This window comes from Hypanus sabinus, chromosome 14 (genome assembly GCF_030144855.1).
Source record: "Hypanus sabinus isolate sHypSab1 chromosome 14, sHypSab1.hap1, whole genome shotgun sequence".
Lineage (NCBI taxonomy): Eukaryota > Metazoa > Chordata > Chondrichthyes > Myliobatiformes > Dasyatidae > Hypanus > Hypanus sabinus.
Window position 1 is genome coordinate 51,050,323 of NC_082719.1, and position 27,957 is coordinate 51,078,279.

The 27,957-nt window shown below is 38.0% G+C and overlaps 1 protein-coding gene across 4 annotated transcripts in view; it reads right to left on the bottom strand.

Moving 5' to 3' along the window:
• The window catches only part of tec (tec protein tyrosine kinase), a 143,548-nt gene that overhangs the window by 94,279 nt on the left and 21,312 nt on the right, over positions 1-27,957 (bottom strand). The window contains exons 2-5 of one of the 4 annotated variants that reach the window (XM_059989151.1): positions 27,735-27,869; positions 23,650-23,756; positions 23,233-23,421; positions 4,357-4,461 (exon numbers count right to left, since the gene is read on the bottom strand). In XM_059989151.1, coding sequence (XP_059845134.1) covers positions 4,357-4,461; positions 23,233-23,421; positions 23,650-23,676 — 321 coding nt within the window. In that variant the 5' untranslated portion in view covers positions 23,677-23,756; positions 27,735-27,869. Of the gene's footprint in view, positions 1-4,356; positions 4,462-23,232; positions 23,422-23,649; positions 23,757-24,807; positions 24,948-27,730; positions 27,870-27,957 lie in introns of those variants that run through there. The other 3 variants (XM_059989152.1, XM_059989153.1, XM_059989149.1) reach the window with 3 other exon arrangements.

Here is a 27,957-nt window from a genome sequence, read left to right on the forward strand (position 1 = left end):
GAAGGTGGCATCTACCATTGAGGCCCTCACCATCTGGGCCATATCCTCTTCTCATCACTACCACTGAGAAGGTATAGAAGCCAGCTAGTTTCTCATAATGCAATTTAATTTTATGTTCAGTTTGAGGGAGAGAAAGATGAGTCCAAGTCTAGTATTTAAACAAATATGAGCAATTAAGCAGGCATTTTAAGCCAAAATATTTGTGACAGTCTATTGCAGTCTTTGCATTCTGTCTTCCTCTTCCTCTCTCTACACCTTAAAACATGTTTTACTTCGTGTTCCCAATTCTGATGAAAAGCCATTAACCTAAAATGTTAATTCTGTTTTCACCTGCTGATATTTATAGCACATTGTTTTTATTTTTGATTTCTAGCCCTACATTATTTGTTGCTTTTGAAATCTATTTGTTTCTTTATATTTAATGATATTTTTGCTTTGTGCATGAAAGAATAAGACTTCACCCATCACACAGAAGATTAAAAAGCCTGAAGGGCTGGAGGGAAGTTTCTATCCCACTGTTATCAGACTCTTGTATGATGAGACAGAATCCTGACCTCCTAATCTACCTCATTATTATCTTGCACTTTATTGTTTACTTGCACTGGACTTTCTGTAGACTTTAACTGTATTCTGCATTGTTACAGTTTTACCTTTTTCTACCTTGTTTGATCTGATTGACAAGCTTTTCACTGTGTCTTGCTATATGTGATGATAATATACCAATAATAATAATAAACATATATACACTTGAAAACACTTAGATTTACTCTACCCAAGACAGAAGGGGGAAAGGGGAAAAACAGACATTAAAAATCTACACAAGTCAGATAAAACTTCTAAGGATACATTTTCATTAATGAAAACAGGTTTCAGCACTCCACGCAGGCATATGCAATTCTGATAAGTACACACCACTAAACTTAAATGAGAGCAAAACCCAGAAAATTGAGGAAAAAGGTAACCAACAGAAGAATATGGCCCTCCATGGAAAACATCCCCAAGATATGAACAGTCTAGATGTCAACAAGGAAGTGTGAAACACCTGGCTCAGAGTTGGAGATCTCCTCGAGAAACAGAAAGGTTCCTTGTGGTAATACAGGACCAGGTGATTAACACAAAAAAAAATCAAATATACATAATAAAAGACCAGCAAATTCAAGATGATAAACGTCAAAGTGCCAAGAGAAACCAGAAACCAGCCAACACATTATAGGATGGTACAGAAGTGTAACTCAATCTGATCACTTACACAGGCACACTCAAGTGGCAAACATCATTCACCAAAATCTTGCTTTAAAATACAGACTCATAAAAGAAATATGTTACTATATACTATAAACTCATATGTTACTATAAACACAAGCCTGATCCTGTTTTAGATTCATAATCCCACAAATTATATTATGACTGATCCATTACTGCAGACTGGACAATCATAATAACCATCTGGATATAATAATACAAGATAAACAAGCAAGAATAACTTACTTAAAAGATATAGCCATTCCAAACACATACACTGTAGCTAAGAGAAATCAACAAGTGAAAAACACCAGAAATATGCTGAATTAAAAGAGGAACTTGAAAGACTTTGGAACATAAACAGGGTATACATTGCTCCAATAGTAATATCTACAAATGGTATCATCCCAAAGGCTCCGCGCAATAGCATTAAACAATTAGGGCTACATAGCAATATCTATGTAGATCTTCAGAAAGCCACAATACTAAACACTACTATAATAGTCCAAAAGTTCTTAGCAATTGAGAAATGAACCTGCTTGGCTCTGCCTGTAACTTGGGTTTTACCAGCTTGAGCTGAGAAATAATAATAATAATTTCCCACTTTGTTCTAACATGGATTAGCATGAAGCTTGTCAATGGTAGCAAGACCAAGAAAATGTAAATAATTCTAACAAGGACAAGAGCAGTAGATCAATTAGAAATGATAAGAAAGAGGATCATTCATGAAATATGAATTCCTAAAGCAAAAGATTAAGCAATTTAAAGAAAGGAACAAGAAAAAGTGGTTTTCATGTTAATGAAAAGCATCTACAAAACAATTAATGTTCCTCCCTGCATTATTTCTTTAGATACTGACACATATGATGTTAGCAAAACTGCAGATATATCCGAGAGTCTTTCAGAAATAGAAGGGAGAGAACTAGAAGTGACTGAAAACATGTTCAAAAAGTTAAGTTTAAAAAGCATTGCAAAAGATATGGAACTGATATATTACAGACTTTTTTTTAGCTTGAGAGAACAATGAGACACCTGAGCTCTATTCCTGATGCTGTATAGAAGGCTGAAGACAAAGACCCGTAATGGTTACAAGAGACAGGACAAGGTAATTAACAAGGTTTGTAAACAACAATGTGTTAGAGCTAGTAAGTTGAGAAAAGTGAAGCAGTAAGTATTCTGTTGGAGAAAGAGATGAAAGGTGAATAAACTAGGACATGTTTACACTTTGACTAAGTTGGAGTTTATTTACCATGGCATTTGAGAATCCCAACATGAAGAGTGACATTAGCCATGCAAAGCTAGTATGAAAGCTATGAGTGTGAGGTAAATAAGTATAAATATAGAGGTTAGGCTAGCTTGATTATGGCTAGGTAATGGAAAAATAGTTCAACTTTAAATAAGCTACTATGATCATATAACACTGGGTTCCAACACTGGTAGGTATTTGGGAAGTCAGAAGGGGCAATGCTTATAATGGAATTTCTGGGGCCAGTTCTACCATTCTAGCAATGGTGAAATGGGCAGAGAGTAAATTTGTTTGGAACCATTGCAGCAGATTTGACACCAAGTGAAGGATTCAGGAGAGAATAAAATCTGGATATTCCTACATGCCCAAAGTGATCAGTGTGGATGTCAGCATCTGTGAGGATTTCCTTCTGAATTGCAGCCAAGCAGATCACTGGTAGCTTAAGCCAAGTGAAACAATAACAGCAGATTGTTATATGTGGCTTTGGGGATCCAGGAGATGATCTACGGATTTTGAACTTTTATTATATATAAGCCAGCCAATTCAAATTGGGTGTGCCATGATTTCTCTCCAGCAGGATTGGTTGTGGGCCAAAGTGATTCTTATGCTTTATTTTGATCTATTCCGCAGGATGAATTTTGAATCTTCCACATAATCACTATTATGGGCCTACAACCATGAAGAAGGTGTGCTTCGTCCACTTTGATAGCTGTTTAAGGAGATTTGGCATGTCATCAAAGGTTCTGACTAACTATTACATATTGCATATTGGAAAGCATTGTGGCCTGTTACATCACAGCCTGGAACAGAAACTCAAAAGGATACAGAGAGTGGGGAAGTCAGCCAGTCCATCATAAGTAGAACTCTCCCCACCAGTGAGAAGACTTACAAGAGATGATGTCTCAGAAAAGTGATTAAGGATCCCCACAGTCTAAGCCATGCCCACTTCTCATTGTTACCATCAGGCAGGAGAAACAGAAGCCTGAAGACCCACACCTCAAGGTTCAGAAACAGCTCTTCCCCTCAACCCTCAGGTTCTTGAAGCAACTTAAGAAATCTTAATTCTATCTAAATCTATATTTTACTTGACTTGCATTAATGTCATTATGTTTATTCTTGTTTATTTTGTTATGTAAGTTATGAAAAAGTTAATATGAGTCTATGTAATTTATGTACAGCATATTTGTAGTGCACTATCCTGTTGCTGCCAAAAGCAAGAGACTGGGGTTGGGGTCGGCCATAAGTGCTGTGTCCTAGCTGTCTATATTCGATATGCAACCAGGGCAGTACAAGTTGGAGAGCAAGCTGTTGCCCATGCAGCAGGCTTCCCTCTCCACACAGCTAATGAATCCAAAGGAATGGAAAAAACAATACAATTTGGCACCAGTGTCATCACAGGAGTTTCCAGTCAGCATTGAACTCAATGTACGACTGCTTCATGGACTAAGGGTAGCAGAGATTTAGATCAGAATTTTCCCTCTCCTAGACAAGCCCCATCCACCTGAATGCTAGCATCAGTGAGGATCTTCATGTGAATTTGTCAAAAACTAATTTTCATGGTATTTATACCCCAGATATATATGCCTTTGACAATGAACATTAACTTGCAAAATACCTGCAAAGGTATTCAAGAAGCATTTCGCTCCCCTCTATAAGTACCTTTGAGAACAATAGATCTGCAATTTACTGAGTGCATATCTCCTCCCAGCCATATTCAATGCTGGTTTGATCATCAGGTACCCTTGATACAGATCCCAGAAACTGTTCCCACCTTAACCACCAACCCAAACTGCAATGGGATTCCAGCATCACACTCAAAAAACAAAACAATTACACTAGAAGGATGAAATAAACGATGATCAACATACCTGAAAAGGATACTTGTTTTGACAAGGAATGGGACTACTGTCATGCTTCACAATTTCTGCACACTTGATTTTTTGTAGATCAATGGAGCCCTTTTTGTGTTTTTTCTGGAGAAAGATTTAAAAACAAATTTGTAAGTTCTGCTACTAGTACATCAGGAATATTCTAAATATTAATTTTCACTAACCCAAATGCTGTAGGAAGTAATAATTTAGTACTGTACATACATTTAGGCAAATTGTGCAAACCTTTGAATAATACCTTGGATAGCTACACAAAATACTGTAAAATGCTGTAATCTGCTCATGAGTTTCTGGACAAGTAGATTTTGTACTAACAGCTTAATGTACTTTTAATATAATATTTGTTTCAAGCTATTACACAACAGAGTCCAGTGTGTGGGAAGTGAGCACAAGATACAGGACCCCGGTGAATTGGAAGGGAGCAAGGGTTTCAGGGCCTGTTTTTGTTACTCCAGAAATCAGCAACCATTGAAACAGATGTCAAAGTATCAAGATTTCCAGATTGATTTTGATTAGCATTTACTTGTTCAATCTTATAATTGGCGCAGCATCAGCCATATTAAAATTGTTTTCACAGCCAAGTTATCTTTTCTTGTAAACTTTTCCATTAAATTTATGATTACAAATGTAATTCTCTCTCCATCTCTATCTCTTTGGTGAAAATCAGTTTGTGCAATTGAATATTACTTCTGCATCTTCTTCTATTAACTGGTACACAATATTTACCTAGAAACACTATGATTTCTTATTATAATCCTGGCCCTTACCACACCAGCAACTTTAAATTCCTCGGTGTTACCATTACACAGGACCTATCCTGAGCCCAGCGTGCAAGTGCAATTACAAGAAAAACATGGCAGGCCCTCTACTTTCAGAGAAGTTTGTGAAAATTCACCACCTAAAATTTTGAATATATTTGTGTCATAAAAAAAATTAAATGTGTGGTGGAGAATATATTGAGTGGTTGCATCATGGTCTGTTATGGAAGCCCTTGTACAGAAAAGCCTATAAAAATTAGCCCAGTCATCACTGGTAAAGCCCTCCCCATCATTTGGCACATTTACATGGAGCATTGTTGCAGGGCAGCAGTATACCATCATCAGGAACCCCCACTACCAATGTCATGCTCTCTTCTCGATTCTGCCATCAGAAAGGTGGTACAGAAGCCTCAGGATTCATACCATCAGCTTCAGGAACAGTTATTACCACTGAACCATCAGGCTCTTGAACTCAAATTCAATTACACCATCACTGAAATGTTCCCACAACCTCTGGACTCTTCATGTCATGTTCATGATATTCGCTGCTTATTCATGTATTATTATTTCTTGCTTTTAGTATTTGCACCATTTGCACATTGGTTGAACACCCATGCTGGTTTTATTGGTTCTATTATGGTTACTTTTTTAAAAAAACTTTTTTTATTGAGTTTTCAAATAATTACAGAAAGAAAAAGAAAATATGTTAAAAAAAAAATATATATATACCCTTCCCCCCTCCCCCCTAACATCCCTATAGGAAAAAAAAGAAAAAGGAAGAAAAAAAAGAAAGAGTGCCTGGATATCGGAAGATCCCCACATGCTCCATGGAGTTCGTAATAACTTTAGTATATATATTTATTTCTTTCCCCAAATAACCAATTATTTCATCTTCGGAGCACTTATATATTTAATCCTGTCTTTTGTAAATAAGGGAGCCAAATTTTCAAAAATGGTTCATATTTATCTCTTAGATTATGAGTAATTTTTTCAAGTGGAATACAGCTGTAAATTTCATTCTTCCAATGATCTATACTTAAGTATGCATCCGATTTCCAAGTAACTGCAATAGCCTTTTTGGCTACTGCCAGTGCAATTTTTATAAATTCTTTCTGATATTTATTCAATTTGGGTTTTGATTTTATCCCTTCAATATCACCTAATAAAAATAATATTGGATTATGTGGAAGTTGTGTTCCAATAATTTGTTCCAATAAAACTCTTAAATTTGTCCAAAAAGGGTGAATTTTAGAACAAGACCAAGTAGTATGTAAAAAAGTACCGATTTCTTGGCTACATCGGAAACACTGATCAGATAAATTTGGGTTTAATTTATTTATTTTTGTGGTGTAATATATAATTGATGTAAAAAATTATATTGCACTAATCTTAACCGGACATTTATTGTATTTGTCATACTATCAAGACATAGTCTTGACCAATTTGTTTCTTCAATTTTAATATTCAAGTCACTTTCCCATTTTTGTCTTGACTTATGGATTCCTTGTTTAATTGCCTGTTTTTGAATCAAGCTATATATACAAGAAATAAATTTTTTATTCTTTCCTTTTTGAATTAAAGTTTCTATTTCATTAGATTTCGGCAATAACATTGTTTGACCTAATTTTTCTCTTAAATAAGCCTTTAATTGGAACAAGTACACCCAATGACCTAGCTTTCCACAGCCGCCTGCGACAACAAATTCCACAAATTCACCACCCTCTGGTTAAAGAAATTTCTGCAGATCTCATTTTTAATTGAACGCCCCTCTATCCTGAGGCTGTGCCCTCTTGTCCTAGACTCTCCCACCATGGGAAAAATCCTTTCCACAGCTACTCTGTTTAGGCCTTTCAACGTTCAAAAGGTTTCAATGAGATCCCCCCTCATTCTTCTGAATTCCAGCAAGTACAGACCCGGAGCCTTCGTATGTTAACCTTTTCATTTCCAGAATTATCCTTGTGAACCTCCTCTGAATCCTCTCCAATGCCAGCACATCTTTTCTAAGATGAGGAGCCCAAAACTGATCATGATATCAATGTGAGGCCTCACTAGTGCCTCATAAAGCTTCAGCATCATATCCCTGCTCTTGTATTCCAGACCTCTTGAATACTGTTGGTTGAGAAGGTGAACGTGTTAAACAGTGGAGACGTGCAAGGCCATTGGCTGCAGGACATTTGTAAGTGGCATTGTATCAGCCGTCCACTTTTATTGATATCTCAATCACTTTCCTCCGTGTGTTGCTGCTCATTATCAGAATGTGGATACCAGATGACATTCACCATACTTCTCTTTGGGATCAGAAACAAGTTTAATGTTCTAAGTAAACAAGCTTTTAAGACAGTATTTTCATGTATGGTCAATAATCCAAGACATTAAATTGATTTGTCTTTTCTATGGAAATTTCCAGCAATTTCTGGTTTTGCATTGTTTACTTACAGCTGTAGGAACTGAGAATAGCAAATAGACAAAAATCCCTTAAGTGCACAGTCAGCATTGAGTTACACAACACAGAAACTCGTCTTTCAGCCCAACATGCAAAGCCTACCAAGGTGATTTCTGGAGCTAGTCCCAAATGTCTGCATTTGGATCATATCCCCCTAAACTTCTACCGTTCGGCAGGATCTGTCGAAGGGTCTCAGCCCAAAAACGTCAACTGTACCTTTTTTCCATAGATGCAACCTGGTCTGCAGAGTTGCTCCACCATTTTTTGTGTGTCACCTTTACCACTTCCTTGAACAGCTCATTCCACATTTCCCTCACACTGTGTATGGAAAAACTTGCCCCTTTGAACCTTACCCATCCCACTGTAAACCTATGCCCTCTAGTTTTAAACTCATCCAACCTAGCAAAATGACTGTGTCCATCCGCCTTATCAATGACCTTTATGATTTAATAAACCTTTATAAGGTCATTCCTCAGCCTCCTTCACTCCAGGTAAAACAGTCTCAGTCTGCTTCTGAGAGTTCTGAAATGATTTCAAGGGCTTAAAAGGTGTCAGTGGCTTAGGATAAAACAAAGTCATTCCATTCCAATATATAATTACTGTTTGGCAAGTGTAACACATTTCTAATTTGCTGAACCTATTGAAGCAGGGAATATTGATGATCACAATAAACAGCACTAGACTCAAGGTCTTTTCTTAAAACTACAGAATCTTTACTTGAATCTCTGACTTCATCTATAGTGCTGAAAATCTAAATAAATAGGTATCTGTTCTTCTGTTGCTGTGCAACCTACTTACATAAATAGTAGCAAGCATGTACAAATTGCTTTTCACATCAAAATTCTGTCATACTATTTAAGAAATGCTTTATCTCTTCTAGAAAATAAAATAGCAAAGTATGCACTTAAAGAGCAAACACGAGGAAATCTACAGATGCTGGAAATTCAAACAACACACACAAAATGCTGGTGGAACACAGCAGGCCAGGCAGCATCTATAGGGAGAAGCGCTGTCGACGTTTCAGGCCGAGACCCTTCGTCAGTATGCATTTTATGTTTTATTTAAAATGTCCAACACAATTTGGTGAAATTATTTTGAATATCTTTTTTTGACTATCTGGTCAGGAGTTCAATAGACAATCGTGTTAAGAGATAACATGTTGCAGTCAAAAAAGATGCGTCATACAAAATGGAAGGAAAAAGTTATCTGGTCACCTTCATTTGGAGACATTCAGCACGCCAGAGTACTTTCTTATTTTAATTAAGAAATAAAATGCAGATTACTGAGTATATTGTAGTTCTGACACAAATTAATTTGCGATCCTCCTCAACAATAATTTACCTTTACCTGTATTTTTAACAAAAGTTAAGTCCCAAGCCACAAAAGATTGAATGAGCAATAAAGTGACATCAGAGTTATTTTGCAAAAAAGATAGGTGTTAAGAAACAACTTCAAAGAAGATATGAAAAATGGCAGATAGGATGCTTTAGAGAGGGAATTCAAAATGTTGGCAACCAATGATCCCTCTAAGTTGTAATGAGCAGTGTGTGCAAAAACCTCGTGCTGTATTGTGCAAGTTTTTGCCCAGTGTGCACTGAATAATTTCTGCAATAAAACAGTATAAATAAGCCAGTTCTAAAATCTGCAGACAAATCGTTGCAACCTCCACATTGTCAATGCCAGCCACAGCAGAAACCAGAGAAGGAAGTGTGATTGTGTATAATTGTGAAATATACTTAACATGCCAATGAGGTAGAGGATGAGAACCTTTTTTGTGCAAAGTTTGAATTCCTTTGTGTGCTAGTAGCAAAAGATGTGTGTGCGCTCACCTTAGAGGGAACACTGTTGGTAACTACTCAGATGAAGGCTAAGCCACCAGCAGCAGAGACAATTGAAATCAGCACTGCCCAGAGGCCAGAAATGGTGACAAACAAACTTCTTGTCTCACTTTCCTGGAATGACGAAGGATGAAACTGAAACATTAACTATCTTCCCACCGTGTGACTTGCTGAGTGTTTCCAAAATGTCCTGTAATTATTTCAAAAAGCAGTTGTACCCATCCTTAAAATTTTTCAAACCTAAGGGCCAGTCTCATAAGCCATCAATATGTATACTAAATTTTAAACAATGTCAGTATTTATGACATGACATTATGATTTTTAAAATAATAAATACCAAATTCAAATTTTAAATCAAATAATCATGATTATCTACTAAACAATTACATCTGCTGATCGAACTACCATTGTACCAAGTTTGTGGAGCTGCAGTCTGGCAAATTACTTCGCTCAGTAACAAGTTAACTAATTCTATTTACAATTTCACTGCAAGTGGATTGTTTTCACATGAAATTTCAAATTTGGTTTATAAATGCAAAGTAGAAATACTTGTCAAATGATTATGATTCAAAAGTTAATTATACTAGTTCAAGCTACTCATACAATAATATGAAACCACATTCTTACAGTTGGCCCCTATAATTGACAAAAAGTACAAGGTGCTCACGAAGAAAAGCTTCAGAATTTTTTTTTCTGAGAACCTCCAGTAATAAATTTCCTTATTTAAAAAAATATAGGATGCAAGGAGAATCATTCTAACACCTACTTTTGAAATTTTTTAAATCATGTAATTAATTATATAAAAGAAAAACAATATATTGCTAATGATTTGACAATATAGTATCACAGCCTTCAGTTAATCAGGACATCTGCTTATTTGAGAAAACTCTTAAAGAGCAAAATCTAATTCAGTAAATTGCTGGGATTCTCTTCATTTATTTGGGACACTATGCCACTTAATTGGGACAGGAGACTATTGCTGAAAAGCTTCTAACTAGAGTCAGATGCATGCACTCGAGTAGCCATTAGACACGACACCATGGCTGGAGAAAACATTTTTAAAAATAGCGTCAGATGCATGTGTTACCATTCAAAAAGTAGTGATTTTTGTCACTGATAGTTGCTGACAAATAAGCAGTAAGACAATTCAGAACTGTTTCGCTCACTGCGGTTTCAAGCATTCAAGCTTGGAGATGCCAGGAATGGCCAAAAATAAACATTAAATTATTTCACTACCTTAACAAGTTGCATACTACAAAGAAATTGAATGTATCATCAATCATCTTAAATGTTGCAATGAAAATGAAGAGTTGGAGGATGCATTCAAAAGCATTGAATGAAGGCAGTACATTATCTGTACTAGGTGACAGTGCTGATTTTTTTCATTATATACACTGGATTAATTCCTCCATTGATAACTATCCGGAACAAATACACAGATTTTATACTACTGTAGTAGTATTGACAGTGTACTTATTTGTTTGACATTTCATTTAAACACATCACTTGTTACTCAGTTAAATTGTATTTTGCCTTTTTTTATCCCTTTTTAACCATTTCTATGAAACATCAGCTAACTGAGGAGCTGCTTAATTGGGCCAAAATGTACTGGACCCAATGTGGCTGAATTAACTGGAATCCACTGTACTTGCTGTTTTTGATCCACTATATGTAATCAAACATTTTAAGTAGGTATACATAAAATGTCAACATGAGCTCTGAGAAAGGGGTCAGTTTCTTTTAATGAATAATAATTTTTGTTTTTCAAACTATCAGGTCATGCCAAAAGTCCATCCATACATCCAAACCTCTTGAAAGTACTAAATATTTGAATAACCTGAGTTTAAGGAAAGGCATAATATACAACGGTATGCAAAAGTTTGAGCATCCCTGGTCAGAATTTCTGTTACTGAGGATAGCTAAGCGAGTAAAAGATGACCGGATTTCTGAAAGGCATAAAGTTAAAGATGACACATTTCTTTAGTATTTTAAGCAAGAAAACTTTTTTTATTTCCATCTTTTACAGTTTCAAAATAACAAAAAAGGAAAAGGGCCTGAAGCAAAAGTTTGGGCACCCTGCGTGGCAATACTTAGTAACACTTCCTTTGGCAAGTATCACAGCTTGAAAACACTTTTTGTAGCCAGCTAAGAGCCTTTAAATTTTTGTTTGGGGGATTTTCACCGATTCTTCCTTGCAAAAGGCTGATAGTTCTGTGAGATTCTTAGGCCATCTTGCATGCACTACTCTTTTGAGGTCTATCCACAGGTTCTTGATGATGTTTAGGTCAGGGGACTGTGAAGGCCATGGCAAAACCTTCAGCTTGTGCCTCTTGAGGTAGTCCATTGTGTATTTTGAGGTGTGTTTAGGATCATTATCCTGTTTTAGAAGCCATCCTCTTTTCATCTTCAGCTTTTTTTAAAAAAAAAGCAGACGGTGTGATGTTTGCCTCCAGAATTTGCAGGTATTTAATTGAATTCATTCTTCCCTTTACCAGTAAATGTTCCCTGTGCCATTGGCTGCAACACAAGCCCAAAGCATGATTGATCCACCCCTGTGCTTAGCAGTTGGAGAGTGGTTCTTTTCATGAAATTCTGCACCCTTTTCTCTCTAAACATACCTTTACTCATTGCAGCCAAAATGTTCTATTCAAAAGGTTCAAAGGAACATCTAAACAAGCCTGGTGCATTTTGGAAACAAGTCCTGTGGACTGATGAAGTTAAAATAGAGGTGGGATGTCTGCAATCTCTCTCCTATGTGCTGATTCATCACCACCTCTGATTTGGCCAACAACAGTAGTATCATCAGCAAACTTAATATGGCATTGGAGCTGTACTTAGCCACACAGTCAAAAGTGTAAAGCAAGTAGAGCAGAAAGCTAAACAAGCAGCCTTGTAGTGAACCTCTGCTGATGAGAAGATGTTGTTGGCAATATGGACTGACTGGGGTTTGCAAGAATGAGGAAATTGAGGATCCAATTGCACAAGGAGGTATTGCAGCTAAGGTCTTGAAGCTTACTGATTAGATGTGAGGGGATGGTAGTATTGAATGCTGAGTGGTACCCAATAAAGAGCATCTTGGTGTATATTCTTTGCTGTCCAGGTATTCTAGGATTCAGTTCAGAGCCAATAAAATGGCATCTCCAATGGACCTGTTGTGCCAGTAGGCAAACTGGAGCGGATCCATGTTGCTTCTCAGGCAGGAGTTAATATATTACCTCACCAACCTCTCAAGACACTTCATCACTGTGGATTTGAGTGCTACTGGACATTAGTCACAGAAGCAAGTTACCATGTTGTTCTTAGGCACCAGTATAATTAAAGCCTGTTTGAAGCAGGTGGGTACCTCAGACTACCAAAGCAAGAGGCTAAAGATGTCAGTGAACACTCCAGCCTGTTATTCAGAGCATGTCTTTGGTACTTGACCAGATACCCCATTTGGGCCGGATATTTTCCATGGGTTCACCCTCCTGAAGGCTGCTCTCATGTCAGCCTCAGGGACTGAAATCACAGGGTCATTGAGGGCTTTTGGAGTTTGGGAAGGTTCTTCCATGTTTTGATGGTCAAAGCAAGCATAGAAGAGGCATTGAGCTCACCTGGAAGTGAAGCCTTGTTGTCACCTGTGTCTTTCAATTTCTCTTTGTAACAGGCGATCACATTCAACCCCCTTCATATCTGTTGAGTATCCTTCAGTGGTTCAAGTTTAGTCTGGATTTGCCTCTTTGCACATGAGAAAGCTTTATGGAGATTGTATCTGCACTGTCTTGTATTTCACTTGGTCACCAGACCTGAATGCCACTGATCCGGCCTTCAGAACCTGGCTGATCACATGGCACATCCAGGGCTTCTGGTTGGGGTGACTCAGAATAAGGCTCTGAAACTGCGAGTATTGCACTAAGTATGTAAAACTCACCATGATGGCTTGTGAATTTAAGTTTGTTTGATGCAATTTAGAACAGAAATCTAGAAATGATGATCATGAAGCCATAAGGTACTAATAAAGTTTCTCTACTCTATGAAAGGAAACTTTCCTTTATGTGACTGCAGAGCCGCAACAATTTACTAGTTCTTAGCTGCCCAATGAAATGCTTTAGTAAGCCAATTTATATCAGATTTTTACAAAATAAATGCAGAATAATATATACACCATCTAGCTCTAAGTTGGTATAGGATCTATAGAAAGCAGAGGCACATAAAACTTAGCATGTATGATTAAAAAAGTCCAAAAACTAATGAAGGAGCTTCAGAAAATTAATGGCGCCTAATGGCAACTCCTTTGCTTACATCTTTGAAAATAGCTCTATTTCCGTCTTTAAAATCTCTGTATTTCCCTTTCAGGGTTCTTTTGAATACCCTGACCTGGAGTTACACGCTGACTAAGGTTCTTTGCGGGAATGGGACCCACCCTCGGGGTTTCACGAATGGCCGTTATTTGGCACGCCAAGGGCACGGCCTAAAAGCTTCACTCGCCTTCGGAGGACCAAGATTTTGTGGCTCTGGACATGTGGGGAATCAGAGGTCGGTGCCTCTGCAGGAGATCAGTGTGTCATTGGAGACGGAAGATCTCTGGCTGTGTAATCAGAAACCCGAGATCTTTGGGCACAGAGCTCGGAAAAAGCAACTCCATGGATTTTTAATATCGTAAGCCAGCTAGTTGTTTGTTATGTCTCCGCTCTTGCTGTGAAATGGAGACACCCCCTTCTCCCTTATTCGGGAAGGAGAGAGCCTGTGGTATGTCAAAAACCGGGTTAACGAGCAGTCTTTGGAGTACTGCAAGTCTGTGTCTTTGCTGTTGCTTTGCTCACATTTGAGTGCTCGGTGGTGGGTGCCAGTAGTTATTTTTGCCGGTGGGGTGGGGGGGGGATTGTTGCTTGCTGCACTTACACGGAGGAGGGAGCTGGGAAGGTACTTTGGGGTTCTAACATTTAACTGTCATTCATTCTTGGGGACACTCTGTTTTCGTGGATGTTTGCGAAGAAAAAGCATTTCAGGATGTATATTGTATACATTTCTCTGACATTAAATGTACCTTTGAACCTTGGAATAATCTGCATACAAAATAACCAACATGTCTGTCCTTTGAGCAGCTTAAATATATCACGCATAGCAGCACAAAGTCTCTGAGGATGCATAACTCTAATTCCAGATTCCAACAGGTAGATTTCATCACAATGAACCTCCCCCTCCCTTTGATTATTACCTCACCAAAAGAGTTGGCAAAAGGTAATTTCCTCTCTTTTTTAAGATCAACCATCATAAAAAAGTGCTTTGGTGTATTAGATTTGCTTTTCTCCCCCCTCTCAAAAAAAGGTAGTGTTGCAACTTAGGTCATAAAAATTCAATTCCACAGTTGTTAATTTTCCTCTTATTGTTACATGTAAGCCTCCTGCACTTCAGTTTTCATGGAGAACCTGAACTACATAACAGGATCTGGAAACAGTCCCAAATTCCATTTCAACAAGATGAATCACCATAACACATGACCTTGTCAAGTGCTTTTATTGATTCTGGTCTCTAAATAATTGGTATTCTTAATTAACAGACCTGTCAGAAGCAATTGAGCAATTGTTAAACTTAGATCTTTAAAAACGTTAGTAAGTTGTCATCCATTTATTTAACTATTTTTGTTTAATATTTTCCATTAAAAAAGTACTTGAAATTTCCCAAACTAACTCCCATTTAGGTTTTTTCTTTCTTGTATACTTCACTTGTGTATTCTAGGATTTCCAAAAGTAGTTGAAAACACAATGTAAATCTTTGTATATTTGATTATAAATGTGGATGATACAGATCTTGAAACAAGTTTCTAGTTTGCTATTTTATAAAGCAAAAGAATCCACAAATGTTAACAGTGCATCTGAAAATCTTATTGTTACCTGTAGCATTACATGGGGTGTGTGGAAGGAAATTATTGGACTGATATTTCAAAAATCTCTTCAACCGATATCATTATAACTTTAAAAGTCAACACCAAATTTTGTTTAATTATTTGCTCTCGTTATCTTTAAAAGTGCATAAATTCAAATACTATTTGAAAAATACAGAACATTAAATATAAAAATCAAAGATTTCTTATTATCATATGACTAGTGAATGGTCGGCTGGATTTAAGTACTCCTCCTCCTTTGGGACAGCTGAAGCTTCACTCAATAGGAAGGGTAGTGTCCCTTTAAGGATTTGTCACCACATAGTCATGTGGTCATCTGTTTTACTTGTCATCCGCACAGGATATGAAGCATTCTTTAAATCATCAACAGAAACAACTGCTTGACTGAGTTGATGCAATGAGGAAGTTAAATGTTAAAAAAGGAAGCCTCCATAATTTGTGGTTGTTGTAATAGTAAAAAGGTTACTGTGTTTCTAATGCATCAAAAATATAAAATAGGCATGCCATTCAGCACTCAGGGTGAATTGAGTGCTACTTTCTTGTTCTAATCTCATATTCTTTTAGTTTCCTTAATGTCTGAAACCTACTTTGAATGTAGACACTGCAGATGCTGGACCACAAGAAAGTCTGTGTGGGAGAAAATACACTAAAGGGATAAAGTGAAGGAGTTAGGAATAATAGAGTGCTCTCTGGGTGCTGGCTGAAACCTGAAGGGGCAAATAGTCTCCCTGTGTTACTAGCATGTAGTTAAGAGTGCAAGTTTACAACTGTTCAGAAAGGTGGGAAGAAATCCAAAAAAGGGTGTGAGATGCTTGGAGAGGGGAGTCCTTTTCTGAACCAATGTTCTTCCTGCGAAGTCATTGAAAGTCTTTTGTCATTGAAAACAGGTTCTGCAGGTGAATGATCTCATTCAGTCACTTCTGTTTAGCTTACATCATCCTGACCATTTGAAGTGCTTTGAGATAAAGCCTTACTTGCTCCTTGCTCCTTACTTCTTCCATCAAAGTTAAATTATTAATCTCTGGCTGACATTTTGGCTCTTTTTGGCTGAGGGATGATTTGGTAGTGGTTAATAAGATTATGAGAGACATAAATAGTGTAGGCAGACAATATCCATTTCCTGGGGTTGAAATAAAATAGTGTAAAGAATAAAAGGGAGTTATTTTAAAGGAGATGTGAGAAACAAGTTTGTTTTTTTTTTACACAGGCTGAAATATACTACCTGGAGTGCTGCTGAAGGCAGATTTCTTAGGGACCTTTAAGAGACATTTAGATAAGCACATGAATGTGTGGAAAATGGAGGGATGTGGACACTGTGTAGGTCATTAGGGAATAGTTTAGTTGATAATTTGATTAATAGTTTATTTGCTTCAGCACAGCATTGTGGGGCAAAGGGCACGACTCTGTGCTGTACTGTTCTGTGCGTTCCACTTGGAAATACACCAGGCAATACTATGTTGCATCAAGGGGTGTATTCCTACTATAAGCTGATTACAGATGATGTGACAGAAACTGCACAGGACAAAGCAGAGTACAGCCTACTCCTTAAATCTTGTAAGCCAGCCTATCCATCAAATTTAAAAGACTGTTGGGTGTTGATATGGCAAGAAGCTCACGTCAAGGCTATTTACCCAAAATCCAGTCGAGGATTCGGGTATCAGCATATATGAGGTTGTGCAAATCTGATTATTACAGTTGTAAAAGGCCCGATTCATATCTTGCATAAACACTGTCCAAGTGTCTAAATACAATATTTTTTTGGATATATTTTCATTTGGAATGAGATGTTTCCATGCAGTACATCAAAGAAAGAAACTGGGAAGGTAATTTCTATCCACCATCTCTCACCCCTCACATACACCCGCAGGATTAGGCAATACTTCAAGGAAACACTGAAAGTAGCAAGAGCACAGAATGTACTCTGGGTGAGGGACTCACCCAGAATATCCATCACAAAGATTGGCTTGGCAGCACCATCACTGATGGAGCTTCCAAAGACCTGTAAGATTTAACTGCCAGAGTCAGGTAGTAAGTGAGTCAAAGAACAACTCTACATGACTTCATCTTCACTACTCCACCAGTACAAACACATCAATCCATAAGTGACAACCACAAAATCCTTGTAGAGAAAGTCCTGTTGAAGGAAGGCACTGTTCATTGCATTGCATGGGGCTAAATGGGATAAACTCTTAACGGATCTGACAGCTCAAAATGGAGTGCTGCAGATAATCAGCAGCAACAGCAAGAATGTACACCACCACAATTTGTAATCTAATGGCCTAATATATCCGTTGCTTAACCAGTACTATCAACTCAAGGCATCAACTGTGGTTCACTCAGTGCAAAAGGACTTGCTAGGAACAGCAAGAGGCTTTGCTGAAAATCAGTTTCCACTGGAAGTTATCATGCATGTTAAACAGCAAAAACAGCTTGCAATACACAGAGCTAAATTATCTTACAAGCAATAGATAAGAACAGAGTTCTTTAACACTGCCACATACTTTTAACAATATCAAAAGATGGCCATGTCTTTGTCTGCATTTGCATCTTACTCCTAATGGTGCAAAGTGCAAATTTTAGTACTTTGACTGACTCTTGATTTAAAGAGCTCCATCATGCAATTTGTGATAAAGTTTTGGTGATCCAACAACCATGACTCCAAGTGATGATTTGCCTGCAGCAGGAATGTTTACAAAATAAGTAGGGCATCTAATGTGGCTAATTACGATCCAACCATTCTACTCACAAACATAAACTGAACAACACAAGTTCAGCAGTGCTATCATGTGGCAATTACTCACTAATAACCTACAGGGTTTTACTAGATCCCTTCACAAACATGGGCCAAGAAGCTGAATTCCAGATACAAAGTGAATGGGGATGTGACAAAGTATCCTCCAATTGTCTGTGTAAGTGCAGTTCCATTGAGCTTAATGTAGTTGCATTGACAGATACCACATTCACCACACTTAACTGTCATTTCCCCCAACACCATCACATCCACAAAATGCACTGCAGTTCTTCCAACAGTCCGCGCAATTTCTTATGTCACCAAAGCCTCCTGTAATTTTCTACAGATGTACAGTGGACAGCATGCTGACTGATTGCATCACAGCCTGGTGTCAGGGCTCCAAAGCACAGAATTCGAGTGGGTTGTAGGCTCAACCCACCAAAGAGGTCTTCAAGAGGTGGTGCCAGAAGTAGGCAGCTTCTTTCACTAAGGACCCTCGACATTTGGGCCATGCCTGCTTCTCCGCAACACACACAAAATGCTGGAGGAACTCAGGACCTAATGAAGGTGTGTGTTGCTTGGATTTCTAGCATCTATGGATTTCCTCTTGTTCATGCCCTCTAATTCCTACCAGGAGCCTGAAGACCCAAACTCAACAATTCAGAACATCTTCTTTCTCTCAGCCATCAGATTTCTGAAGGTCCATGAAACAATTTTATTCCATTTTTGCACTATTATGTAATTTATAGTAATATTATGTCTTGACCACTGTACTGCTGCTACTAAACAAGAAGGCTTTCATGTCATTTAAGATACTAATAATGGAGTTGATTCTAATTCTGAAACTGGCCTGTGCTTCTTCATACCATCTCCCAAGCGTGTAACCTCTATCACTAAGAAATACATGAAGTCCAAACATATGGAAACACCATCTCCAGTTGTTCTCAGTCATACACTATCCTTTCTTCAAACATAGTGCCAGTCATTTGTAAATTATTCTGTTTAACAATGTGTATAAAAGAGGTTTACAACATTGACACAATCATGAGGGAAACAAACAAGCTCAAGAATAAGTAGCTTATGAGCATATTCAACAAGCTTGAAAACTCAGTCTCAGGATGAGTCAATACACTTCAGTATGCTCAGGGTTAGAATTGTAAATGCCCAGATAGCAAAAAAATTATTTTTGAAAAAACTGCAACCACCCAACAAGAGAACAGTTGGAACTTACAAAGTAAGTTTAACTGTTCACATCTGACAGTGAGACCTCATCTCAGTATGGTACTGGAGCTTCAGCCTCAGTTTGTAATGGTCAAATCTCTAATGAAAGAAATGGAGCTAACCCATCCAGCCATTTCTTACTGTGGACACATACCTCCATTGACCATTCTGATTCTGATGAGCAACTACATAGATTAGGACATCATTGCAAATTGGCCCTTGACAAGCAGTACAAATTGCCCTAACAATTTAGATAAAACTGAATGTTTTCTACTTCAGGAAGAATTCTGGGATAAAAGGAAATAAATACCTCCTGTTAAGGTGTACCCTCAATGCAAGTAAGCTTTGTTAAAATTGTTTGTGGCAGCACTGAAATAAGTATTAAATTGGGTGAATCTTATGAATCAATGCAAGTTTTTGCTACTAACTTTTAATAGTGCTCAACTTTATGGCCTGTTCGGTTGAAAAAAATAGGAAGTAGTTAACAATATTAACCCAAAACCACAGAAAAAGAGTAAGGTCAAGAATGAATTGCTTCTGACTGTAATCAACAAGGCTTGCAAATCTATTAGAGCTAGTCAAAGAACAGCCAAATAGGCAGAGGGGGTTGGGTGGCTCTGTTGGTAAAAAATGAAATCAAATCCTTAGGTGACAGAGGATTGGAAAATGTAAGATCCTTGTGAGTAGAGTTGAGACAGTGCAAGTGTAAAAAGACCTTGATAGGAGTTATATCCTTACAGTAGCCAAGATATGGGGTACAAGTTAGAATGAGAGAAAAAGGGCAATGTTACTATAGTCTTGGGAGATTTCAATATGCAGGTAGATTAGAAAAGTTAAGTTGTTGCTGGACCCCAAGAGAGGGAATTGATAGAATGCCTATGAGATGGATTTTTAAAGGAGCTTATTTTTGAACCCACTAGAGAAAAGGCAGCTCTGGATTAGGTGTTGTGCAATGAAATAGATTTGATTCCGGATCTTCAGGTGAAGGAAGGCTTAGGAGACAGTAATCATAATATGATAGAATTCACCCTGAGTTAGAGAGGGAAAAGCTAAAGTCAAATGTATCAGTATTACAGTGGAGTAAAGGGAATTGCAGAGGCTTGAGAGAGGAGGTGGCCAAAGTTGATTGGAATGAGACACTTGCAGGGATGATAGCAGAACAGCAATGTCTGGAGTTTCTGGGGGCAATTTGGAAGGCGCAAATTAGATACATCCCAAAGTAGTAGTATTCTAAAATGAGGATGAGGCAACTGTGGCTGACAAGGGAAGTCAAAGACAGTGTAAAAGCAAGGGAGGGCCATATAATATAGCAAAAATTAGTGGGAAATTAGACGATAGGGAAACGTTTAAAAAACAACAGAAGGTAACTAAAATAGCCATAAGGACAGAAAAGATGAAAAGATGAAATATGAAGGTAAGCTAGCCAATAATACAAAAGTTTTTTTTTCCAACTATCTAAAGAATAGAAGAGAGGTGAGGGTGGGTATCAGAAATGCTGAAAAATGACACTGGGGAGGTAGTAATGGGGATGAAGAAATGGCAGATAAACTTAATAAGTCGAATTAACTCTTCTCAGGCTTCCAGCCAGATAAAGGTGTTGATTTTAACTGGCATTTCAATGACGAACTCTGTCATCTTCATCAGGGAAGATGCCTGGGTACGTCTAGTCCAGTGGTATTTATATCCTCATCATCTATCCCTTCTGATTGGATGAGGACTAACCAATTAGGTTTCTGCTGTCTCACCTTGTATACAACTGAATTCCAGTTCTTACTTAGAGTGAAACCTTGGTCTTTGTTAAAGTTCTTTTCCTCTAGATTTACTTCAATGTCTCCCTTCATCAAGTGGTTCCAAACGACATTGGCATACTACAGTCGTTCTGCGCTGTCAAAGTCAATCCTATAGCCATTGTGAATGCAGTATTCTGCTACAACTGATTTCTCTGTGGAACCCAAATGGATACACCTCCTGTGCTCCTTGATGCATGATTCCTTGTGCATCCTGATCGGCCGATATACACTGCTCCACATTCGCTGGGAATCCTGTAAACACCAGCTGTCCTGAGCCCCAGGTCATCTCTGACACACATAAGCTGTGATTTGAGCTTCCTTGCAGGTTAGTAGATGATATTAATCTGTTATTTCTTCAGGATCCTGGCGATCCTTCCAAATTCACTGTGCCGCACCAATGGCTTTTGGGATCGCCTGATGGAAGCCATTGAAATATAACTAGAGGAAAAGAATTTTAACAAAGATTGAAGGTCCCACTCTAAGTAAAAAATGGAATTCGATTGTAAACAAGGTGGGGCAGCTGAAACCTGATTGGATGAGGACAAACCAATCAGGAGGGACAGACAATAGGAGTATAAATACCACCAGATCAGACATGCCCAGGCATCATCCCTGATGAAGATCAAAGAGTTTATCATCGATACATTGGTTAAAATCAAGACCTGTGCCCAGCTGGAAGCCCAAGAAGAGTCTATTTGTCATATACACCAGGAAAGCAGCAGATCCTTTTTTAAACTTTTTGCATCAGCCTTCACTGTGGACGACACTTGTAACATGCCAAAAATTCAAGGGTGTCAGGGGTTAAAAGTGAGTGTAGTTGTTGTTACTAAGGAGAAAGTGCTTGGGAAGCTGGAAGGTCTAAAGGTAGATAAGTCACGTGGACCACACTCTAGTGTTTTGAGAGGTAGTTGAAGAGACTGTGGGGGTATTACCAGTAAGCTTTCAAGAATCACTATATTCTGGAATGGTTCTAGAGAAATGGAAAACTGCAGATGTCACTCCACACTTTAAGAACTGAAGGAAGCAGAAGAAAGGAAATTCTAGGCTAGTTAGCCTGACTTTAATGCCGGGTAAAATGTTGGTGTCCATTATTAACAATGAGATTTTGGGGTACTTGGAGGCACATGAGAGAATAGGAGAATCAGGCTTGAAGGGAAATCTTGCCTGACAAATGGAATTCTTTCAGGAAATAACAGGCAGGATAGGCAAAGGAGACTGAGTGGATGTTGTTTATTTGGATTTTCAGAAGGCCTTTGACAAGGTGTCACACATGAGGCACTTAACGAGATAAGAGACCTTGGTATTACAGTTAAAATACTAGCATTGGTAGAAGATTGGCTGACTGGCAAGAGACAGAGTGGGAATAAAGGGGACCTTTTCTGGTTGACTGATGGGGTTCCGCAGAGATCAGTATCGCTTCTGTTCATGTTACATGTCAATGATTTGGAAGATGGAATTGATGGCTTTCTAGCCAAGTTTGCAGACAATATGAAGGTAGGTAGAGGGGCAGGTTGTTTTGAGGAAGCGAGGGTGAGCAGGCTGGTGGTCTGCAGAAGGAACTAGACAGATCAGAAGAATGGGCATGGTCATGAACTTTGGGAGAAGGAACAAGGGCATAGACTATTTTTTATACAGGAAAAAAAAATCAAAATTCAGAGGTGCAAAGGGGCTTGGGATTCCTTGTGCAAGATCTCAGAAACCTACTGAATATTGAAAGTTCTAAATAGAGTGGATGTGGAGGCAATGGTTCCAACAGTGGGGGAGTCTAGGACAGCTTCAGAACAGAGCAAGAGTTCAATCTTTTTTTATACCATTAACCAGTCCTGAAGAAGGGTTTTGGCCCAAAGCATCAAATGTTTACTCTTTTTCACAGATGCTGACTGACTTGCTGAGTTCCTCCAGCATTTTGTGTGTGTTGCATTATATCCAACCTTGGCCAAACATTTGGAACTCTATACTCTAGTGATATATGTACATAATGTGTATGAAATAGGCTGACCTCAACTCATTATAGTTTTTAAACTTTAACATTCCATGCATCTGTTCAACATATAAAAGCTGAAATACTGTACTAAAAGAAATCTGAAACAAGGGATAATTTTCTTGAGTTTAAAAAAGATACAAAAATTTGCAAGCAAAATATTCAGTAAGGCAAGGCAAAATTTTCCAAGTTATTAATAACTACCTCACCTCAGAACGACCTTCATAATATGTTAATCTGGACTTTGTTAAGACAAAGAGCCTTTCTTTGTAGTTGAGTGGAGAAATCCGTTTCTTTTGCTGCGATCTTTTAATTAAGGTCTCTTGAAGTATAGGATCTGCATTCATCTCTTCCCAGATCCTGGCTACGTTCTTCCAGTGAGCAGAATGCCCATTACACTAAAAACGAAATTAATTTTGGAAAAAGAATCATCAGAATGGACTTTATAATAAAAATACAAATTTCTCTGTAATTTATTATTTGTAATCTTGCTCATTCAAAAATAAATTAGGTAATTAGAATCATTTTTAAACTTTCAACAATTTGTAATACGAGAGGTGATTGATAAGTTCATGGCCCAGGGTAGATTTTAGAAAACCTAGCACATTTATTTTTCCTACACTTACACACTTAGTCCAGCGGCCATGGAGCATACAGATCCCTTCTTTGTAGAAGTTGGCATCTTGGACCTCCAGAAGTGGTCCACAGCAGGGGTGATTGATAAGTTTGTGTCCTAAGGAAGAAGGAGGTGAGTTATTAACTTCAAAATTTCTGCATTTTCACCCAAAAAGTTGAACTGCACATGCATGTAACAAGAGCTATATAACATTTCCTTCCACCTTAGGCCACAAACATTACCCCTGCTGTGTACCACCTGGAAGTTCAAGACACTCTTGTTACATTCACGTGAGTGATAATGCAGAAAGTTTGAAGTTAATAACTCATCTCCTTCTACCTTAGGCCACGAACTTATCAATTACTCATGACCACTGGACTAAGTGTGTACACGTAGGAGGGGACTATGTCGAAAAATAAATGTGCTAAGTTTTCTAAAATTGACTCCTTCTACCTTAGGCCACGAACTTATCAATCACCCCTTGCAGCTTGCAATGCTAGAAAAGAATACAATTTATAACATAATTAATACTTATCTGACCTATAACTAAAATCAAATAATTTACACATTAAATTAAATTTCTATGTTAAACCTTCCTAACACAAGCATATATTGTAAAACAGAAAATATTGCTCAAACAATTTCTGCATTGTTTCAGAAATTTTGATTCAAGTCTATAGTCCGATGAAACGCTTTCTATTTCACAATTCCAATTTTTATAAAATTGTGTTTTCATACTATTGGCCATAGTGTTTAGAGGACAGTCGATGGGACTTAATGTGGTTGGAGGTCTGTGACTAGTGATATTCTGCAGGGATCCATACTATATATGTAATTTATATCCTTGAAATTATATATAAATTACCTGAATGAAGATGTAGATGGATGTGTTAGTAAGTTTACAGACAATGGGAAGACTGGTGGTGCTGTGGATAGTGTAGAAGACTGGCAAAGTATTCAATGAGATACAAATCAGTTGCCAGTATCAGCAAAGAAATAATTGGACATTGTATACTGCGCAAATTGAACCATATTTTATAACAAATGTAACAGCCAATGAGAAGCGAGTGCTAGGTTTGCTGAATGCATTGGGTGGAAGAACATAATATTTGCTCGTGGATTGACATTTGTAACAGTGAAATACAACAATCAACAAGCCATATTGGACCTGCATGTGGTAAAAACAGGAGGGCCAGCATTGTGGGGGTCGAGATTTGCTGAAACAACTTGAATAGAGATCCATCCACTATAAGCGAATTAAGATACTTGATGATGCCACAGCTGTGCTCCAGGATGGCATTGGAAAATCTAAACATAGCATGGATAAAATAGTGTTAAATTAAATTGCCACACCCAAGCTTTACAAAGCCATCTGTTTCCTTTTAACCATCCATGATAAAGTAGCCAGTGAGCTAGATCACAGGGAGGCTGAAGGAATTCTTTTCAATGTTAAGTGGAGTGCATGGGCAACACCAGTGGTCCCAGTAATTGAGAAGAATGGGTCTGTCAGGATCTGTGGTGACTTTAAGGTCACCAACAACCCTGTACCAAAGATAGACCAATACCCTCTGCCCAGCATAAAGGACATCTTCGCAAACCTTTCTGAAGGGAAACAGTTCAGCAAAAGTATTTCTCATCAAGTGTTCCTCATAAAGGGCTTTATCACTATAATAAGGCTTATTTTTGGAGTAGCATCTGCACCTGCATTTGGCAGAAAGCTATAGACCAGGTGCTGCAAGGCTGCCCTGGTTGACATCATTGTTACTGATGAGGATGCCAAAGAACATCTCCAAAATCTCAAGACAGTGTTAAAAACACTAGAAGATTATGACTTCAGAGCATGATGCAAAGACTATGAATTATTTAAACCAAGCATCACTTTTGGTGGTCACACCATTGATGCACAATGATTACACAAGTGTGCTGAGAAATTTCAAGTAGTGGTGAATTCCCCCAGGCCAAAGAATGTGCCATAGTTGTGATCCGTTTCAGGATCTGTCAACTACTAAAACAGGTTCCTGTCAAACCTGCCTGATGTGCTCCACCTCTTGAACAAATTACTACAGATCAAGAAGAAATGGCAATGGATAAAACAATGTGAACTGGCTTTCTAAAAGGTAAAGGAAATGGTGACTGTTGACACTGTCTCACACTACATGATCCATATTGTCCAGTGTAGCTTATCTACACCTTATGGTATAGATGCAGCTATGTCACGTTTTCAGTGATGGAAATGATTGCCCCATAGTCTTTTCATCATGTTCCCTTACTATTGCAAAGAAAATTTATGCACAGACTAACAAATTAGCTTTGAGTCCGGATTGGGGTGTAAAACATTTAACCAATACTTGTATGGGAGACAGTTTTTCCTCATTACTGATCATCAACCACTAGTGTCTATTTTCAATCCACAGAAGAGTATTCCACTAAGAGCAGCAGCACAAATGCAGAGTTGGGATCTGTTTCTTGGAGGACACAATTACAAGATCAAATTCAAGAGGATGACTAGTCATGGAAATGTTGATGGATTGTCCTGTTCATCCTGGGAAAAGGAAATAACTGAAAAATTTACAAAAGAGGATCCTCCTCTTTATATTTTCTCCCTAATGCAAATCTAAAGTCTCCCTACTATGGCAGAAATGATCCAAAGGGAAACCTGAAAAGACCCCACACTGTCTCAGGTCTACATGGTCATCCAAAATAACTGGAATAGGCAGCAAAAACTCCAATTCCCCCATTTCCCCCAGTGCCAGGATGGGAGTTGCCTAATGTAGGGATTCGGAATTGTTGTACCATCCAAACTGAGAGCATCTACTATTCAGGATGCCAACATATCCAGAAGAAAGGTGTCCAGAGCTGTCAGATCCACTTCCTGCAAAGTAAACTCCTATAACCACCATGGAGGGGGCCACCAGGGAACCAGAGATTGTTTCATAGCCAGAAGTCTCATCTGCCAACCAGATTGATCCCTCTTGTCAGGAAAGGCATTATCCCACAAGAGTAAAAAAATCCTCCACAGTGATTAAATCTTTAGGCATGAATGAGACAATTTAAAATTTACTATGCTGCAGGTGTGTGTATAGTAGTTGTACTATATATAGTGTATATATATTTGAGATGCATTCTATATTGTCTGACTTGTGTATTTAATATTTCAGTCATATTTGAGTAATATTGTAAATATATTGTTTAAGCACTTTTTTACTCGCATAATACATTGCAGGTTATATGCAAAAGTACGTGAATGGTATACGGTATCACACCACTACGTCATAAGTTCACGCCTCATTTAAAGTGAAAAAAACTTAGATATGTTATTCCCAGTTCTGTGTTTTTATTTTGATTAGTTGTATGTTTTAGAGTTACAAAATATAACAGCTACATAGGTTGGTAAAATGGAAAAGGGAAGCATATGGCATGTTTGCATTTATTAGTCAAGGCACTGAGTTCAAGAGTCAGAAAATTATGTTGCAGACTTATAAAATTCTTGTTAGGCCACATCTGGAGTATTGCATTCAGTCTGGTTGCCCTATTATAGAAACGATGTTAAGACTTTAGGAAGGGTGCAGAAGAGATTTTCGAGGATTCTGTCTGGATTAGAGGACATGCATCATAGGAATTGTTGGACAAAATTGATTTTTTTCTCTGGAGTGGTAGAGACTGAAGGGGAATCTGATAGAGATCTATAAGATTATGAGAGGCATAGAGAGAGTGGACAGTCAGTACTTTTCCCTGGGATTGAAATATCTTATACCAGCATCATGAACTAAATGTCAAAGGAATTACATTCAAAGGAGATGAGTGGGGCAAGATTTTTTTTTAAATATAGAGAATGGTGCGTGCCTGGTATGGAGGAGGAGGTAAATGCAATTGTTATGAATTTTGCACTAAATGTAGTACCATACTAAACAGCAATATAACATATTCAATAAGGAGAAACAGATTTGCCAAATGGCATCCTAGGCCACACACAACAAATATTTTATTAGTTCATAATTTACAAGATTCAATTCAATGATACACATGCCAAATTGATGGTGATTAGAAAGCCTGAAAGTGTTAAAAAAAGTGGAACAGAATCCATTTCTCACCTACCACTAACTCTGATCCTTAGTCTCCTCCCTGGAAACAGCCTGAAGAGGAGCCCGTAAAGACACCAAGATCACAAACAATCCACAGAGCTGGCATTCCAATCTCATAAAAAGGGATTCCTCAGTTCTTTGGTGATAGCTACAAAAGGAAGTGTGAAATGCATTATGGTCAGAAAAAGCACCATTTTCATTATAGCAGAAAAAATAGCTTGTAAATCAAGACCATG